Source organism: Melozone crissalis, unplaced genomic scaffold, assembly GCF_028551555.1.
Source record: "Melozone crissalis strain CALT ecotype California unplaced genomic scaffold, PUWL_Pcris_2 ptg000023l_1, whole genome shotgun sequence".
In the NCBI taxonomy this organism is placed as follows: domain Eukaryota; kingdom Metazoa; phylum Chordata; class Aves; order Passeriformes; family Passerellidae; genus Melozone; species Melozone crissalis.
In genome coordinates, this window is record NW_026535801.1 from 31,131,100 (window position 1) to 31,149,936 (window position 18,837).

At 39.9% G+C, this 18,837-nt stretch overlaps 1 protein-coding gene across 1 annotated transcript in view; it reads right to left on the minus strand.

The window, feature by feature from the left end:
* MYLK (myosin light chain kinase) overlaps nt 1-18,837 on the minus strand; it is a 138,159-nt gene that overhangs the window by 17,229 nt on the left and 102,093 nt on the right. Inside the window, exons 21-25 of the mRNA XM_054277776.1 lie at nt 12,884-13,186; nt 9,246-9,281; nt 9,054-9,147; nt 7,856-8,059; nt 3,473-3,690 (exon numbers count right to left, since the gene is read on the minus strand). Of these exons, the coding sequence (XP_054133751.1) occupies nt 3,473-3,690; nt 7,856-8,059; nt 9,054-9,147; nt 9,246-9,281; nt 12,884-13,186 (855 nt within the window). The remainder of the gene's footprint in view (nt 1-3,472; nt 3,691-7,855; nt 8,060-9,053; nt 9,148-9,245; nt 9,282-12,883; nt 13,187-18,837) is intronic.

The following is an 18,837-nucleotide window of genomic DNA, read 5'->3' on the forward strand; positions in this document are numbered from 1 at the left end:
TAAATGCTGTGCACCTTTTTTTGCTCTGGTTAGGTATGGTTATAGTAAATTATTTGCAGAAACCTCATTTTTACTAATTTTCCCTGCTCCCATCATTTTTAGAGACAGAGAGAAGGATGCCTGGGAGCAGCTGCAGGAAATTACTCAGAACCTTCCATGCAAATTCACCAACATCAAGACCCTCCTGCTCTCTGACTATCCTTTAAAAAGCACATTCAAAAAGTATTGCACAATATCCCTACAGTCACATGACCAGAGTTTTCTTACTACAAAAGGTATGATAGTTTTTCTAACATGGCATCTAAAGTAACTTAGCCTGAAAGAAGGGCAATGTGCTCTCCACAGTGGCAATGAGGAGTCAGAGATCACCTTCCCTTTTGAAGTGCCAGCAGAAAGCCCAAGATCCCATTTTCCCATCTGCCTTCATTTTAAAGTCAACACTTACATTTTTTTTTCAAATTGTCCTTAAAAGAAATGACTGAAATTTATCACAATGAATCTATTTTCTAAAAGCTTCATCATGTTCATCTAAATCTCAGGCTCAGATTTTTCACATCCAAGTTTGGAGGCTTTTCTGTGCACTGTGTAAACTACCATGAGCAACTATGTATGCAAAAGGCTGGTGTATAAAATGTGCTGCCCACAGGTCAGAGAAATGTGGGTTTTTTTTGAAAACATGGCATTTGAGTGCAAGCATACAGTGTGAAACAACTGACACAGCATTTTCTGTGTATAAAAGAAAAAAGAAAGGAAAAGAGTAAGACCTTTTATATGCAGCAATATGTCAAGTCTTTACCCAGTTGTTTACAAGCTTAGTACACAAGTAAGATCTGTGTTTGGATATCCCTTAGTTCAGATAGAAAGCTGACAAGCTAGCTGGAAACTGTTGCTGACACTGTATATAATCAACTGATTAAAAAATATATCTTTACAGTACTCAAAAACCATTCTCTTTCTCCTTAAGAAGTTTATCTTAAACAATTTTCTACATGTGTTCCTCAGCACACCAAAAAAGGTCAGGAAAATATCCCAATGCAGCTTTGGTATTTCCTGACAGTGCAAGGGAACTAATTAGCTGCAGAAGATGACTGCAGAAGAAGCTGATCCTAATATCTTTAAAGCTGATCAAAACACTGAATATTTAGAGGCACTAGTTTGCATTAGTTACAAGACGTTAAATCTCAGAAGTTGAAGTGCAGAATCAGCCACTGCTCCCTTCAGCAATCCCTTGGCTGAGCAGTTTCTGCTCAGTCAGGGTCAGGTCTGTAGGATGAGGGCTCCAATCCCACATCTATCAATGTCAAAGTGAATTTGACAGCCAATTTCAAAGTCACAAAGCTTGAAGGAGCACAAGGAGGAGGAATGTGCCCTCAGTGCACCACATAAGACAACTGGCAAGAAGCAGGCATTAGTGAAGTGTTTTTAGCTATTTTTGTAAGTAAATGAAACAGTAAAAGTTGCTTTCTGCTCTTGGAACTGAAATGTTACAATTGTTTTTTTCAATTAAAACAGTGCTTCTGCTTGCTGGGCATTGAATGGAAAGGACCTTTCCCTTCCTAGGGAATGCCACCCACAATGGAGTTGCCCAGAATGGCAGGCTGATGAATAGCAAATACCTACAATGGAACCTGGCAAGAATTAGCAGCATATTAAGCCAAATGAATGCACAGTACTGTAAAATCAGAATCAGCATTAGTGCCCACAGCTGTCATCCTTCTACATTGAGAGAAATTATCTGGAGTTTAGAGATTTCCTACCTATGGCAGTACAGCTCACAAGCTGCTGTCAGCCATGGCTGCACTGTGATGCCACAAGATTACTAGAAAAGTGGGAAAGCTGGTGGATGTGAACAGGCTGCTGAAAACAGATCTTCTGTTTGCTAAATGTGGGTTCCACTGTGCTCTGAAGTTGAAAAGGTAGCTGAAGAAGTTTCTATAAAAAGGCTATTCCATGTTTACTTTATATTTCTTGTTGATGAAATCCACTCAGTGCAGCAGTAAATGTACAGTTTTCAGGCTGACAGCTGGAACATCATGGGCTGAAATCTTTCCCACACCTCTCACACAGAAATACCAGCACTGGAACTTAGTTAACTGTTCATCTGTTTCCTGAACAAGAACTAAATCAGTTCATGTTCCCAGAACACTACTGGCTCTATATTGGTGAAGGAACAGAAATGGCAGTGATCTCTTTTTTTAATAAATAAAATAAACATCTTGGTGTCCATGTGACCAAGATTCATTTAATACACTATTGGAGCAGAACATAATCTAAAATTCTTCAAAGCAGACTTCTTTTCCCTTATTAATTCAACAAACCATTCCTAGTTTGTTTTAGTAAAATTATGTTCTTGGGAATGCAGTAGTCTGTTACTTAAGTGTTAAAAGAAGAAGGATGAGCTGCATTTAGGCAGATAACTAAAGGTAGGTGGTAGTATTTCACCTCTACTCTCTCAAAAATCATTATTTACTTTTAAATAAGTATTAAAAATTTTTAAAAAAACACTTTTTCAAAGTAGGCAAAAGAAGGCAAAAGATTTCAAATAAGAATCCAGCAGTGGACCCTGTTACATAGAGAGTAGGAATTCAGATAAGTTGTCCCAATCAATTAATGTCAGGACAGCCACAAATCTCAGCTCTCCCAGTGTAACAGGTTCATAAACTATTTTTCTTCCTTCTAATTCCTGCAATGATTTTTATTTCTTTTGAGAAAATACAAGATGAAAAAAGGTCAGTGTGGGATGCTGGTATTGTTTAACACTGAAAATACAACTGAAGGGATGCTTTTTAGAGCTGAACAATAGGAAGACAAGAACCTCTGGACGTCTTTGGCTATCAAGTTGCAGATCATGTTGGAAGCTTAGACCAAAGTGAATGATGGAAAGCAGCTAAAAAGCAGTGTAGGAAGAGGAAGGGCTTGTCAAATGGAATTTCCCCTTGTTGCATTATTTTTAAGTACTGCTATTACACAGCTCTTTATAAAATTCCTCTTATGTTTAACATGTATGACAATATCCTGCTGTTTAAGATAAGAAATGATAAAAATGACAGGAAAATGTAAAATTACTTTAATTATCTGAAAGCCTTCTAGAGCATCGCCTTAATTTCTGCTGTTAAAAAAAGTTTCAAGGATTTGTAGTGTTCATGAAGTATTTAGTTAGAGAGTTAGTGCTTTATGGTACCAAATGTAAATATTTTTTAATATTAGTATTACTGTGTATTTTAGGTAGAATCTACAGGGATATCCTGCTGTGGAAACAGATACATTCTATACATCCCACTGCAAACTCCTCTTAGAGATGAGGTGCCCTACTCTCATTCTTGAATGTCTTCTTTTTCCCTTTTCTATTTTTTCCTAAACCCGGAAATATTTATAGGAAACGTATTTACTCTCTATATAATAGAGAGTGAATGAATTACTGCTTGTCCTGCCCTTTCCCTCATGGTACTGAAATAGGCAGAGAATTCATTACCTAATCTCCTTGCAAGACCAAAGTCAATGAGTTTGATGCTGGTACCAGTCTTGTTGACACACATAATATTTTCTGGCTTCAGATCCAAGTGAACAATACCCTGCTGATGAATGTATTGAACTCCTTCTGAAATCTGCTTCATGTATTTAATGCACTCTCTCTCTGTCAGTTCAAAGTCTTCATCAATGATCCGTTCAAAGAGCTCTCCTCCAGAAACCCTATGAAAGACAGAATAAAAAGAGACTTCTGTAACATGTTCATTTGGGGAATAATCAGGCTTTCTTTTTACAGCAATACAGAGAGCTCCAGCTTGCAGCACAGCAGTCACTTTAGGATGCAATGTGTGTTTTATAATGGCATTTTCCATAGACACAAGGGTCACGTGGGAAGAATCCCCTCTTTGTGTGGTATAAATCAATAGATGTTTTCTGTTCTGAATCCGTGTTGCAGGTGAGGATGGCGAGACACCACTGTTGTTATTCCAGGCAGGAGGGGTTTGCATCCTGCCTCTGGGACTGTGTCACCTGCAGGTGACAGTGGAGTGTGTGCTCTGTGACTGCCACCCTGCAGACACGTGCTCATAGCACTGCTCCCGACTCCGAGCACGCACTTCCCATTTCTCCCTTCCGTCCTGTGAGCCAGCAGTGCACAAGTGCAGATAACATAATGTAGAAATAAAACTAAAATAGATGAAATGGGTCCCAGGGAAAGAGGTCAAAACCGCAAAGAGATGAGCAAAAATTCAGGAAGAAGAGAGATTGAGAGTGACTAAGGCTGAAGGAGGAAGAATTCCGATGGTATGGTTAACTGGAATGCAAAGCTCAAAGGGTAAATTACTGACCCAAGTGAGCTCAGAGGGAATTTCCTCCTCAGCCATGACAGGAGGATATAACCCACAACACTTTCTGTGTTGGTATTTTTAGCTGAGCCCTGATCACACTCCTTGTAGGTCAATTCCATTTTAATGCTAATTTAGGATGTGTAATAATTCTTCTTTCCAGGGTAGCATCTCCTGGATTGAACTGTTTGTGCAAATGAAGTGGGACATTTTTAAGCTAGATTTAATAAAGCATAATTTAAATTGTGGCTTATTTGGTTTGTTAGGCTTTTTCATTCTGTTTTTGTTTGATTTTGTGTTTTGTTTTGTTTCTTTGGGATTTTTTTATTGATTTTGTTTTTTAAATTTTGATTAATCACTCAACTGGTTTATCTGCTTGCATCCAAAGATGGGAAATACTTTTTTCTTTCTGCGGGTGAATGACCCATAAAGAAAGGAGCACACAGTGAAGAGCAGCTTTGCTTTTAGAAATTAAACACACTATGGTCTTTATATGGTTTAATATTTTGCAGGGTTCATGGTTATTGCCAAATGCAATTGCACATTGCAGTTACAGAAGGAAAACACACAGCTGAAAGGCGGCCTTGCCATGCTTGCAGGTTGCCAGATACATGATTATATCCCTCATGAACCAAACTGAATTTGAAACATCTGAAGTTCTGGATGCATTTCTTGCTTTGGCTATAAAATTTCAGAAAATATGTAATTAGAAATGCATTTGTGGTTTCCTATGAATATGAAAATAGTGAGAAGAGCATGTGCTTGACAAACTGCGAGGTTATGTTGGATTAGAGCACATTTGTAACATAAAGCAATAGTATTGCCAGACCTGTTGAATAAACATGCAGGGGATCTAGTGTGTTGTTGCTTTGCTGAGACATTAACCAGTATGGGTGTTTATGAAAACATCTGCAGGCAAAATGTTTGTATGAGGAGTACTGTGCAACTCCAAATGATAATCATCCTCATACTAAAATGCACCAGTTGTTTCTCACTGTTTAATGCAGATAGTGACGACTTATTTGTACTATAAAAGTGCCACCCTTCCCAGATCCCTGAAGGGAACACTTTTCAGAAATTCTAACATTGTCTCAAGCCCCACTTTTTAGTATATTTTTGTAAATAAACCACTGTTAATACACCTGCCTGCTGTTTTTACCATGGGAGCTCTCAACACCCTGGTAGCAATGGTAGATTAAACTGCAATGCATTTATGGGGTGAATACTCTTGCATTTATATCAGAAGCCAAATCCAATTTGATTTTTGCCAGGTTAAGAAGCTGAATAAAATTAGTGTGGATGAGGTTCTACACATACACAGGAGGAGAAGTTGGCTTTATTCAGTCACAACTAGTTCAGAATCCAAATCTCTATTTTTTTTCTGGATTCTCCTCTTTTCAGTCTTCTCTACATGAGTCATATAGGAAAATATTCTTATCTATGGAATCACAGAATACTCATTGAAGGTTTTGGTCCAGTAGGAACAGTGAGAAGAATCTACCTTGGAGTTACCCAGGCAAATACTCAAGTGCATTTTTAAAAATCTACCTTAGAAAAAAAAAAAAAAACCACAATTAATTTGTACTAGCCTAAATCACATCAAATGATAGAACCTAGTGCTGACATTTTGCTCCAATAATCTTAATTTGCAATACAATAATCTCCTTCTGTTCTATGTCAAAATAAACTGACTATCTGAAGTATATAAAACTTTGAGGCACTTAGCCCTCAGTGCTGAATTAAAGTGTCAACATGCTACTATGTTCAGATTTACTTTTTCCACTGAGATTTTTACAGTGGAACCAATATGTTCCTATATTTGAAAAGGAAATGCCTGAGATTTGCCTCTGACTTCCAGTAAATGTTAGATGGAATGGTTTCCAGGCAAGAGCATATCATTATAGTGTTTAATTTAAAAGTAATAATAAAAAATCTGATTTTATTTTGAATATGAAATCAAACCATAAAAAATAGTGTAATGAGAAATATTAAAAGCTGAGAGTATGAAGTTTAAAAGGTTCCAGGAAAGGTATGAGAATAAAATGAAAAGGAACAATTTAGAATAAATAACAGGAAGAAAAATCAAAGGGTGCATCTCATCAATTTGAGTAGAAGGGGAGTTCCTGAATGCCACTCACTGCTAAAATCTGATTTAAAACAGACTGATAGCAAGTGAGCTTGATTTATTTGAAATCCATGCATTTAAACTCTGATGGAAATGAAACAAACAGCTTCCATTGTAGGAACTTTTAAAGCTATTTCCCACAACTTCTTTGATATGCAAAGAAATATTATATTGACAGCTACAGCAGAAATGATCCCTTGGAGGCTCTTTATCACTACAGGTGAGGCTGCTGGGCTGGGATTGTGTCAGCTGGGTAACATGGCAGTAGAGAGGCTGCCAGGCCACCTGACATGAGGTGCCACATGAGCTCCTCACTGCTCTGCTGCTGCTCCACACAGTGGAAATGTTGGGGGGCTGAAAAACCAGAGAAGGTGTTCACCCCAAACTAAAACCACATCCTGCTGAGGCTGGGTGACAAAACTACTTCAAATTTGATTGCAGTTTTCTATATTTTTAAAGAGTAAACCCCCTTTGCTGTCAGGGGGGAACTAATGGAATATAAAGCCATATGCTATTCCAGACTTTCTACATCTCCCTGTTTTCCATTAGGTCTGCCAGCTCTCAGTTCCAAGCTAAGTAGGGTTCCCTTCCCTTCCCTTACCATCGGCAGTTTGCTCAACTGCTCAATTTAAAAATAAAAACACCTTCCTGCACATAAGTTCCAGGGCTGTAAAATCCCATCTCTGAAATATGCCAGTGCAGGAGTAGTTTGCACATAATCTAAGCAAGTGCCAAGGAAGCAAAATAGACATATAGTCTCTTTTGCCTCAAACAATTTATATCTCACTTAGAACTTCCAGCCAGCAAAAAAACCCTGCTTCTCCTTGCATCAGAGAGCACGTGAAGTAAATATGGCAGCAGAACTGTAACTAAAGTAACTTTTTGGGAAAAACATGAGGATTTAATTTTCTTTCCAGTTGGTACTGCCACAAGTATGGGATTCACACTAAGCAGGTGCACTATAGATGATATAAATATTGCTCATGCTGGCCATTGTTGTTTGTGAAGACTGCTCAACACAAGTTTAGAATTTCCTAAAGTAAAAGAAGTTCACCTTAAACACATTTTAGATGCTAAATGAAAGTCCAAAATGCAGCTAATTTTGTTGCCACCTCTCCCAAATGGACAATAAGAGTAAAGCTGCAAAACCCCGCCACATGTACTTCAAGAAACAAGCAAACTAGACAGTAACAATTGTTACAGCAGATTGTGACTGATTTTTAAAATATTAACACAGATTGACTAACACAATTTAAACAAGTTGGATAAATAATTGGAAAAACTTGCAAGATCTGAAAACCATCCAGGCTCTGCAAATCCTGAAGGGTTTGACAGTCCTGTGTCTTTAAGTTGCTACTTTTGTACACACAACTATTTTCAACATTATTAATTTTGTCAGTGTGCTCTGCTTCATACTTACATTTCCAAAACCATAACGATATTGGCTTTTTCTTCAAAGGCATCTACACATTGGACAAGTTTTGGATGATGTAGGCAGTTCATGATGCTGATTTCTTCCCTTATGTTTTCTTTTTCCTTAGCAGAATATGCTTTGAAAAATTTTCCTGCCCAAACTTTTCCATTCTTCTTTTCAACAAGCCTGAAGACTTGTCCAAATTTTCCCCTGAAAATATAGAACTATTTCCATAAAATGTTTTTACAATATATGAGCCACCACAAATAGCAACAATTTACTAAATATTCTAGCACAATTTACTGAATATTCTGGCACAACCATTCCATTCTGAAATTAAAATGTCTTAGTATCAAGTAATATTCTATACTGATCTGCAAGAACTTTTGAATGAATACCATGTTTAGAGACACTCTGCCATTCCAGTTAACAAGTCTTACATAGGAGAGTTCAAAAACTGGGACTCCTACCAGGCTTTAATTCAGGTCTTTTTGCACACAGTTTTCTATAGGTCATACACCTCTGAAGATGGGACATGTCAGGTACAGGATTTAGGTGAAATCAGAATCTGAATGCTCAAAGCTTCAGCACTATTGTTTCCCTTTGCTATAATGTACAATTCCACCTCTGTGCTACACTTCTCAGGATTTGTTCATGGCAGCACAGAGGATCCCCTGGCCTTCAGCACCGATCACTGAAGGATTATCATGGCCTGCAGTTCACACCAGCACGAGCTGGGGCCCTGAGAAACACAGCCAGGCTAATCACTGACCTTCTCTCAGCAATAGTATTAATGCTCTTGGGATTATGGCTGCTGTCAACAGAGATTCCAGCCTGTGGGCAGGATAATCTTATTACCACTAATGGATATAATGGAAATGCAAGTATACAGTGTGTACCTTTTTTTTTTTTCAGATAGCTTTTAGGACACTGAAAAACGAATGAACCCTCTAGCTTTGTTCATATGTGGGCTCTATTTGCCAGAAATACATGTAGTGCCTACTTAAAATTATCAGCTAATAGGAGCAAAGAATCTTTATGGAGTGGAAGCCAAAATACGTTGAAAACTATTTTTACTGCAAGAAAGGAGCCCAACTGGGATGTTGAAAGTACAAGACAGTCAAAGAATAAATGCACATGATCTTCATAACTGGCTGGTAGCCTTGAAAATTGTGTGTCTTCAACAGCACAGCCCAGTACTTACGATCCCAGCCTTTCTTCAATGTTGTAGACATCTGACACCTTCTGTTCAGTGTTGATCGTAACTGTCCGATATTCCACGTCTGTTTCTTTCTCCTCTACAAATAACATTAAGGACCATGATTACAAACCTCCAGAAAACATGAGTGAAGGACACAGATTTGTGTTTGTCCTGTTTAAAACATGCACTTCTTACCATCGTCAGATAGCTCTGCTTCATCCTCTTTAGGTTCTGTGATGAAAATAAAAAGATATGAATAACTTTTTATGTGGGATATATACTTATATAAATATATTCACTCATATAAGATATTCAAAGTGACATGGATTATTCAAAGTGACATGGACAACTGATAGACCCTATGGCAAAACAGCAAAAAGCAGTCAGGGAGTTTTTGCATTAACTTCATAATTAAAATCTCTTCACCACTTCTTCATCACTATTGACTATCCAGTCACTATCTAGTCACCATTTCTGAATGAATCACATTCCTGTGGTTTGCAGTACTTGTCAATTATACCTGCCTACTAGAAACATCAGCATACTGCATCAGTTCAAAGTAATCTAATACCTTTAGAATGCCTCGGTGAAATAGAAAACAAATTAAAAATATTAAAATCAATAACACTTCTTGTTTCATGAAAATTTTTGCTTGGCTTTGATGTGCCTTTTTGGAATCGTGAAGCCAAAAGTTAGGCAAGTACATACATGAAAAGATTCCCTGCAAAGCACCCAGATAAAGTTTTCAGACTCAAAATATTGAGAAAATCTGAACAGCAAGCATTCCCCTGAGCATGGCTGAATTCTGTAATCATTGAGGTTCAAAAGGAGCCTCAGTTCTGCAGGCAAACTCAAAGACAGGTGAACCCAGTGACCTAAGTCAGAGTAAAAGTTGGCCTGAGTGTCCTGATTTTCGTTTCTAATTTTCATGTACACTAACTGCCTGCAGCACTGTTTTTGCCTGCAGGAATGAGGGGAAAGGGGCTATAGCTGGAATGTTGTTATATATTACTTACAATGCTTGGGCTTGCTCCTAAGACCTGTGGCTGTGACCAGCGATTTGAAAAACTTCAAAGGCTGTTTGTTACATAGTTAATTCTCCTGTAGCTGCTGAAACTGCACTTTTCCATCGTGGGGTGCAAGCCCAACCAAGGGATTTGTCCCGCCTGTGTCAGCAGATCTGTGTTATTAAATTAATGCTATACTCTGGGTGCTGTTAGGTGCTTTAGAGCACAGAGCTAGATGCAGAGGATAAGCAGAAAACAGCAGAAATAAAGGGTGCAGGGGGAGCAGATATCTGGTCTGAGACATCACCCTTTCACATCCTACACAAAATTCTGCATCTGTGTGCTGGTAGCAAGGCCAATCAAGTGGATCAAGTATGTTGCTAAAGCCTTTCTCTCTGTTTTGTCTGGAGCTGCAACCCTTGCATATTGCTGCACAGAAGAGTTGGTTTGCAGAGATCTACCAGAAGAGCAGGGAGGGAAGGGAGCCTTCCCCACCCGGGGTAGCTGTTCTCAGACCTTCCTGAGCTACAAACCACTCTGCACAGAGCACATAACATTTTCCTCCCCTTTTAAGGGCTGTGTAAGGGAGCTGCTCCCAGCCAGGCTGCCAGTAGGTAATGCCTGCCAAATTCTGCTTAGACAAGGAGTCAGTGCCCGGTTCTGCAGCCTCACTGCACTGAAGCCACAGAATAGGAACAGTTTGGTCCACCAGTGGAGTGGAAGCCTAAATTATCTAAGTGGTACATATCTGATCTGGGTAAGTGCTGAAAAGCTGTACTAAAACCTTTCTCGGAAGTGAGTCAACAGTACCAAATTTTCCTCAAACATGGCAATGCATGCTTTAATCTGTTGAGACTTACAACCTTACTTTAGTTTTCTTCAAATGCACTGTGAAAATTGAGCCATGCCTTTCTTCACTAAGGTCATACTGACATTGCTAATATGTGCTGGCCACCTCAGTATGAAAATCAGTAATCAGACTTCCTGGCAGCCTAGAAAATCCTGAGTTACTCAGCTGAGTGTTCACAAAGATGGCAGCTTAAAGTCCTGACTTTGACAGGTGCTGAAAACATGCATTTTCCACTGCCTTTAATTAAAGCACCAGTTATAGTCTCACACTTGAAAAATCACACTTTAAATTATTTGCTCTTTTTCCATACTATCTGCAATATCAAGAATTGAAATCAATAAGCCCTAGAATTGAGAGCACAAGGACAACCTCCCCCCTCCTGCAAACAGAACACATTTTCTTCTTGCTCAAAACAACTTTTTTGTTGCTTTTTAAAAAATGTGTATTGCAATGACTCATACACTTTCTAGCCTTTTGTACTAAATCTATGCAAGAAAATGCTCAGACTTCAATGGAAAAATAGCTTGTTTGCTTTGGTCCAGTATAGGTAGTGGTTGCTCTAGGAAAAACATAGAGAAGAGTCAGGTCTCCAGCCCCAGAAGGTGTTTGTCCTGCAACTAAAGAAAGAGGGCATTCAAACACAGGGAATTTTATTATGAAGAGCCAATACCATCTAGCTTCCTTTCAATTTTATTGCTACTCCGAATGTTATTTTCCCCTCTTGGAAGACAAGGTGCATCTTGATTTAGATTGGTTTTAAATCTTGCAAATGGAGGGAAGTGATTCCTCAGCATGCATCCAATTTAGCACTTGAAGAGAAATATGATTTACTTTCGTTTGAGAGGCTTACACAGTTGTGTGATGCTGCATCACTTTGCTATCATTTTGTCTTCCTTTAGCAATAAAAGATAACTTCACAAAGGTTATATGGAACACTTCAAGCTCCAAATCCCTGCACACATAAATGAAGAGGGAGAGATACAACACACAGTGCACTCCTCAAAGACAGGAAAATTGGTAAAATTTGTAATTCCTGGTCTGGGCTTTTTGGTAAGGTGACTGTCAAAGTCATCCTTGCACAGTAGGTGGATGGAGGTGTGCACAAAAATATGTAGTCACTTTCTGGTTTTGAAAAGTAATGCTGATATTTGTGTCTTTCAAATTTTGTACCAGTTCCTGAATAATTTCTACAACAATTGAACTCTCCCTATTAGCCCTTTGATAAGATCTTAAACAAAAATTAAGAAGTAAAAAATATGGAAAAATATTTTTAAAAGTACATCTAAGTCAAACCAAAAACCCTAAAAAATTTTGGCACCCATAATGCTGCAAAACCAACATGCTAAGTAGGATAGCCTTGAATTCACAGGCTGGGTGTATGTACTAGGGGACACAGGACTGAGGTACACTATCATGCTGGGATTGAAAGCATGGGAAATACAGCTAGCTGCAAGGTGCCAGTTTATCTTCTGCTGCATATTCTGTGCTTGTCTAGCAGCAAGCACATTCATTATTTCCAAAAGCAAATTTGGGACAGCGTTTATGGTTTGTTTTTCCATGGTGTGTCCAGTATAAACGATAATGAATCCATTGGCATATTTCAGGTAAGCTACCAACCATCATTTTCCAACTGGGCATGGACTGAATGTCTAACATCTGTGAAAGGTTTAATTTCCCATTACCTGTGCACTGAACTGCAGAATTCTTTCAGCCAGCACTTATCCAGCAAGCCAGAATGAGAATTAGTGCTTGCTTTAACAAGGCAGGGATTTGGGATCCCTGCAGCCAAGTTTCCACTGTGCAAGTATGCAAAACTGATGTGCTCAGACCCCCAAATGAAGTCTGTGAAGGACCTGAGCACAGTTACAGCCACAGAGACAAGTGGGAAGGAGGCCGTGCAGCTCTCTGGCCTCGCCAAGGAACTCTTAAGGAAGAGCTCAGTTGAATGGAGATGGTTTTTCTTTGTAAGAACTTACCTTCTTGTTTCTCTCCAACCTTTACCAGCTCAGACTCTTGGCTGGGCTCGCTGATGCCGTAGACGTTGGCGGCTCGCACGCGGAATTTGTACTCGCGGTCGGGCTGCAGGTCCTGCACGTTGAAGGAGGTGCTGCGGCACGTGGTGAGGTCTGTCCATTTGTTGTCCACCGAGTTCCAGATCTCCACGGTGTAGGACTGCACGGCGCTGCCGCCATCGTAGGAGGAGCCGTACCAGGAGAGCGTGAGGGAGGAGCTCCGGATGTCCGACGCGCAAGGAGTGCCGGCAGGTGGGTCTGGTTTGTCTGCAAAAACACACACAACGCACACCGTGAGGGTCACACAGAACTTCAGCAGGGTGTTTCTGGCCCTTCTTTTTCCATTCCATTGCTCTGCTTCACAGCTATCATTATAGAAACTGTGGAGACTAAAACCAGTCCTATCTATGCCTGCAATCGCCCACAATGGTGCAAACCACTCCTTGTTGAGGAACACCCCTGTAACAGTCCCATCGCTGTGATGTGCTTCCTTCAGCTCCCTTATCTGCTTCCACACTTCAGGGCCTGCTCACCTTTCACAGCCTCAGAAAGTCCCACTCATCCAAATACACCTGGGTAGCAGAAATACAGGAACTGTTTTGCTGGCATGGAAAAAAGGCCTCGAAGGGTGACAGGTTTATCTGCCAACAGTTTAGTGAACAAATTCATCTATGTGCAGTTTTTGGAAGTCTAGTGCACTTTTTGGGAAGAAGGAGTTCAGTTTAGAATATATAATTTAAATAGTGAGATTTTCAAAATCTCATATGCATTTTGGAAATTGTTGAGGAGGTGGAAGATAGAAACTTCTGTATTTGCTCAGTTAGAGGATTGCTACTGAAGTCCTGATTTAGATGAGTAGAACCAGTATCACCAGAACCTGGTGTGCAGATGTGCAGCCAACTGTGCAAACACCTGAGAAAATACAACAGTCTTGCAGTTATATGACTTTTTCAAGATTTAGTCAAATGATTAATTATTGAAATTAATGTTCTTCTAAGACAGAAAAATGATGGCTTTTAAAATAAATTGCTAGAAATAACTGTGGAATTTAAGCACTTCAAAAGACTTCTAAGGGAATTAATAGCTTCTCTGGAAATAATCCTCTCAGAAATAATCTAGCAAAACCTACAAAATAATGATGATGTTGATGTGGATGAACTAATGGCCAAAGGTTGAAAGAGTAACCAAAGGATGGGATAAATGAGATAAGAGGAAAACAAAAAAGATAGAAAGCATGAGATGCTACAAACAATGGTTATGCTGAATATGGACTTATAAAATCCTGTCCCAGTTTGCTTGTTCAAGCTGCTAACGGATATTATCACTTGCTCTGTAGGAAAGGCAGAGCTTACAAAGCAGCCAAAAAATACTGCCACTTTCTCAGCAATAAAAACATCCAAATGCTGGGGGAAGCTGTTGTAGACTTTGATCAAAGCCTCACTGTGACAGACCATATCCCTTCATACTCAAATTATCATTCCTAGGAAAATTACTGAGCTGACAGAAATAGCCACAATTTGTCAGAAACATGCCTTTGGTTCTTGGACAGAGGAACCTCTCCTCTGACTCCTGTGGTTTAACTCATAGAGAGGGAAATTGGGACAGTCTAATCTGATCAAGATAGTTAAGTATCAGTTCACTATTTGGAAGAGTGCAAGTTTCATTGCCCAATGACTTCCCTGAAAAAAAAAAATTAGTTCTGTTGTGATGAAAAATCCATCTCCCTCCACAACTTAAACATATTAGAAGATATATAAATAGAAATTTTCGAGTATGAGGGAAAAGACTGAGAGGGAGGAAGGGAGGTAGACACTGAGTATGCCACTGCATTCAGTATGAGAACCCCCAGGTGGAAGAAAAAGTGACTGCCAGAAGATTATCTTTGTTCATTTTGGCAACACTTAAAACACTGTTCCACTAGGAGTCATCATTATACAGCACATGTTTTGTTAAACACATGTCAGAGACCAGATGTCCTTCACCTCTGGAACAGCTTATTGTCCTGCTTCATGGTCACATTTTACTCACCTCATTTTCTGACAGAATGGAAGGGGCTATTAACAAGCATGAATTTATAGAGTAGATATACAATGAACTGAATCACAGAGGACTTACATGATTTGTCTAAGCTTAGAAAGAGAGACTGTAGTAAAGATGAGAACTGAGTCTTGATATCTCCTGGTGCCCAAACAGCAGCACCCCTCTTCCCTGTACTGCTCCTGTCCCAGCCTCCCTGGAGCTGCAAGAAGTGAGGACTCAGTGCCCACACCATTTGCAGTATCAGCCTGTTTGTACCATACCCATAGCAGCCATCAGAGAGCTGCTGGCATGGCACACATGGATTGGGTGATTTTAGTCAGACAGTGGCAGCAGCATCTTCTTTTCACTACAACTTGTTATCCTGCAGACCTTGCTGGAAATGATTGTCTGTCCTTCTCTAAATCTTTACAGGACTGGAATATTCAGCCCTGTGTCTTGTTTTCCTCCTATGTAACCATCACTGCATCATTTCAAAATGCAGATAGAGCTGGAGTAAGCAACAGCCTATTTATCCTAAATCCCAACAGAACAGAGCAGTTGCAGATAGCAGGAGGAAAGCACTTTGAAGAAAAAGCCAAGCCAGTAGTCCATCACCTTACAGCGGCATCTACGGAAGATTTTCAAAGCAGTGCAGATTCTCTGACATCTGCTATGCACACAGCCAGACCTGCATGTATGTGTTGCTTTCAAAATAAAGTTAGGTTGCTTTACTGCTGTGCACTGAATTGATCTGGAGAAAGTGTTCAATGTTTCAGCATTGGCAGAGCAGTTTCAGCAGTATGTTTCAGCAGTAACCTCCTTCCTGTGCAGGACATGAAAATACACTCTCTCATTGCTGAATTTCAACACACTTCTATTTCCAAATGAAACTCTGGGCATGATTTATCAGTTTCCTAGGCCCCAGTTCCCTCAGTAAGCTCTCTTTCCATGACTCACCTAGACAACTGGAGTCCCTCTGGCCTGCATGGTTTACAGAAGCAAGGCTTAGGTATGTGAGCACTGCAGAGAAAGCATTCATGGCCAAGGGGATAGCAGTGGCAAAGGAAATGCCACATGGCTTTAGACTAGTATCTGCAAGCCTTGGGAACATTTCTATATTCCTAAGGCATTTTTCTCAATAGGCAGAGATGAAAACCTGCAATCTTGGCTGGACTCTACTGAGCCAGAAGGATGCACATTTCTGTTTGAAGTCTATCTTGTGCTGCTGCTTGCAGATTTGCTCAGTGTATAAATACTGTAGTAGCTGCTATGGGAGATCCTAAACAGGAATGAAAGCCTAATCTTTGCTCTTTTTAAATATGACAGATGTATATGTACCATTTTAACATGCTTAAAAATGACTTGATATCAGACTGGATGGTATTCTACAGCTCTGCACATTCAGAGAACCTGCAGATGGTCTCTCCATGTGTCTGTTTTCTTTCTCAATAGTTTATTCTATGGGGATTTTAAAGGTTACCCTGTATTCATCTGTCTGTATTGAAAGATAGAATATTTTGCCAAACTACATTCCCTTCTGGAATATGAAATCTCTATCAGCACAATTAACTGCTTCCAATAAAAATATCCCATGAGCTGAGAAGGAGTGGGGAAGACAATCACAGTTCTCTGTTTTGTCCTTCTGTTTTAGTGTTTACTATACCACTCATGTCTCTGAGCTGCCTGTCTCCAATATTCTGCTGCATGTCATGTGCTGTTTTTGACATGCACAATCATGTGTCATATTTAGGCTTATGTTATGAGGGCTTTACATTGGCTTTAATGGACACAATTTTGTTCTTCCTCTTCTGGAACAATCCATAGCTAAATCCAATATGTGAACTAGAACAAAGGCAAGGCATCCAAAATGCACTTGTGCACATTTCTATAGGAGAAGGAACTAATTTAAAATATTGAGCTCTAACTTCAATTTCCCTGTTAGATGCAACAAAGAAAGCCACCATAAGGTACCTTAACCATGTGAAACTAGGGGTACTCCAGCCTTGGCTACCTTACAGCACCCCTAAATCAAGTCTTATGATATTCTAGATGATCATGGTCAGACTGGCTGTATTCATGCAGTTCTGTTGAACCTGGTCAGAATCCCATAAACTCCAATGCCTTTGCACATAAATCTTTCTAGGAATACAAGTAAGGTTGCCCCAAGCTGTCTTCCAAGGCCCTGTGGCAGGCAAAGGAGCAACAAATTCGGCTTCAAACCTGGCTCAGGGACTGTTTGCCCAGCAGCACAGAGGCTGAATTGAGTTGCTGACACCAGCAGCACAGGGGAAGCAGCAGGAGTGACTCCTGTGTGCTGTGAGCCATAAGCCAAGCAGAGGGGAGTAAGAGGAGACTGGAGGTGATGTGAAGGTGCTTTTTAGCCCTTTTTGTTCCAGCAAACCAGGCACAGATTAAAACCCCCTGCTTCTCAACAAAGGGAGGTGTAAATTACCACTACCCCAAAAGCAGTAAGGTCAGATTCCAGTTTATTCTTTGTGACATGTATTCCTTAGGGCAAATGATAATGGGATGAGTTGGCCCTACATGAAATGTTTAAGCCACTTTTAAGACCATACCAGCACTGAAACACACACTTGTTATTTACTCTCAAACCGAATTCAGCTGCACTCCTTCCTCAGATAAGTTCTCAAAAATATTTTGGTAAACAGGTTTTGATATACAGCCTGAAGTAAACTTTAATTAATTTGTATTTGTGCACTCTGAGAAGCATAAAACATAAGCAGGCTTGGCCTTTAAATCATTGCTGTTTATCAGACAAGTTTGACTTGATGTGATTGCCTTTTTTTCCAGTGGTGCGTTGGTTAGAGCATGTTGCTAATAACACCACGGTTGTGGGTTCAATCCCTGTACAGACCATTCACTTAAGGGTTGGTCTCAATGATCCTTGTGGGTCCTTTCTAACTCAGAATATTCCGTGTTTCTGTGAAAATTCCTTTGCATAAGCAAAGGGACTTTTCCTCTCTCTGCAGTGGAGGCAAACCCACAGCTCATGCAGGACACCCACGTGACATGAGACTGTGCTATCGAGACCTCACTGCCTTCTCCACATGGCTCAGTTTACAGAGCCCTCAGAACACAAGAACCATTCCAAGAGACCAAAAAAGGCAGCAATCTCCTTATCTAAGTGTGTGCAGGGAAATGGAAATTGTTCTGCTACTTGCTGTGAGGGTCAGGCTGAGCCAAGGAAGGCAATGGAGTTTGCTGTGCATTAAGAGCTCGCACGGCCCTGGCTCTAAAGCAGAGATATTGCTCCAGCAGAAAGCCCCTGAAAACTGAGAGCAGTACAACCACAGCCTCTGAAAAGTTCTTTTTTCCTTTCTTTTATGAACAGAGACAGCACTGAAACAATGACTCTGAAGTAGTTTTCTTTATCTGTTCTCAAAATTGGTTTGTTTTCTTTCTAAATCCAGTTATCATATTACTGTATAATACTATTATTAGCTATTGTGATATTTGTCTGGCGGATAAAGAACAGACAGAAAGAAACAATTTAATTCCATTCCACAATCTGTTTAGCCAGGGAAGGTATTTAATATGCTGCAACAGCCAGTTGAACACTGTCCATGCCGACAGCACTGGCAAAGCTCTCATTTGAAATCCATCAGCAGGAGAAAAGCGAAACCATAAAAGGTCATAACTGAACTCGGCACTATTGCTGACAGGGCTCGGGGTCATGGCAGACCTCGCTGCTGTGCTTGGAAAACTATGCCCTGCAGCTCTTTTTCCAAGGGAGAGGAGTGCTACAAGTAGAGATATTACTCCTTAACTCCTGTAACTAATGTGCACCTTGTACGTTAGTGTGCCACAGGTTTTGCATGAAGTTAAATTTAAAAATGCCTGCATTTTCCTGCAAAACAGCTCAAGAGAAACTGAAATGA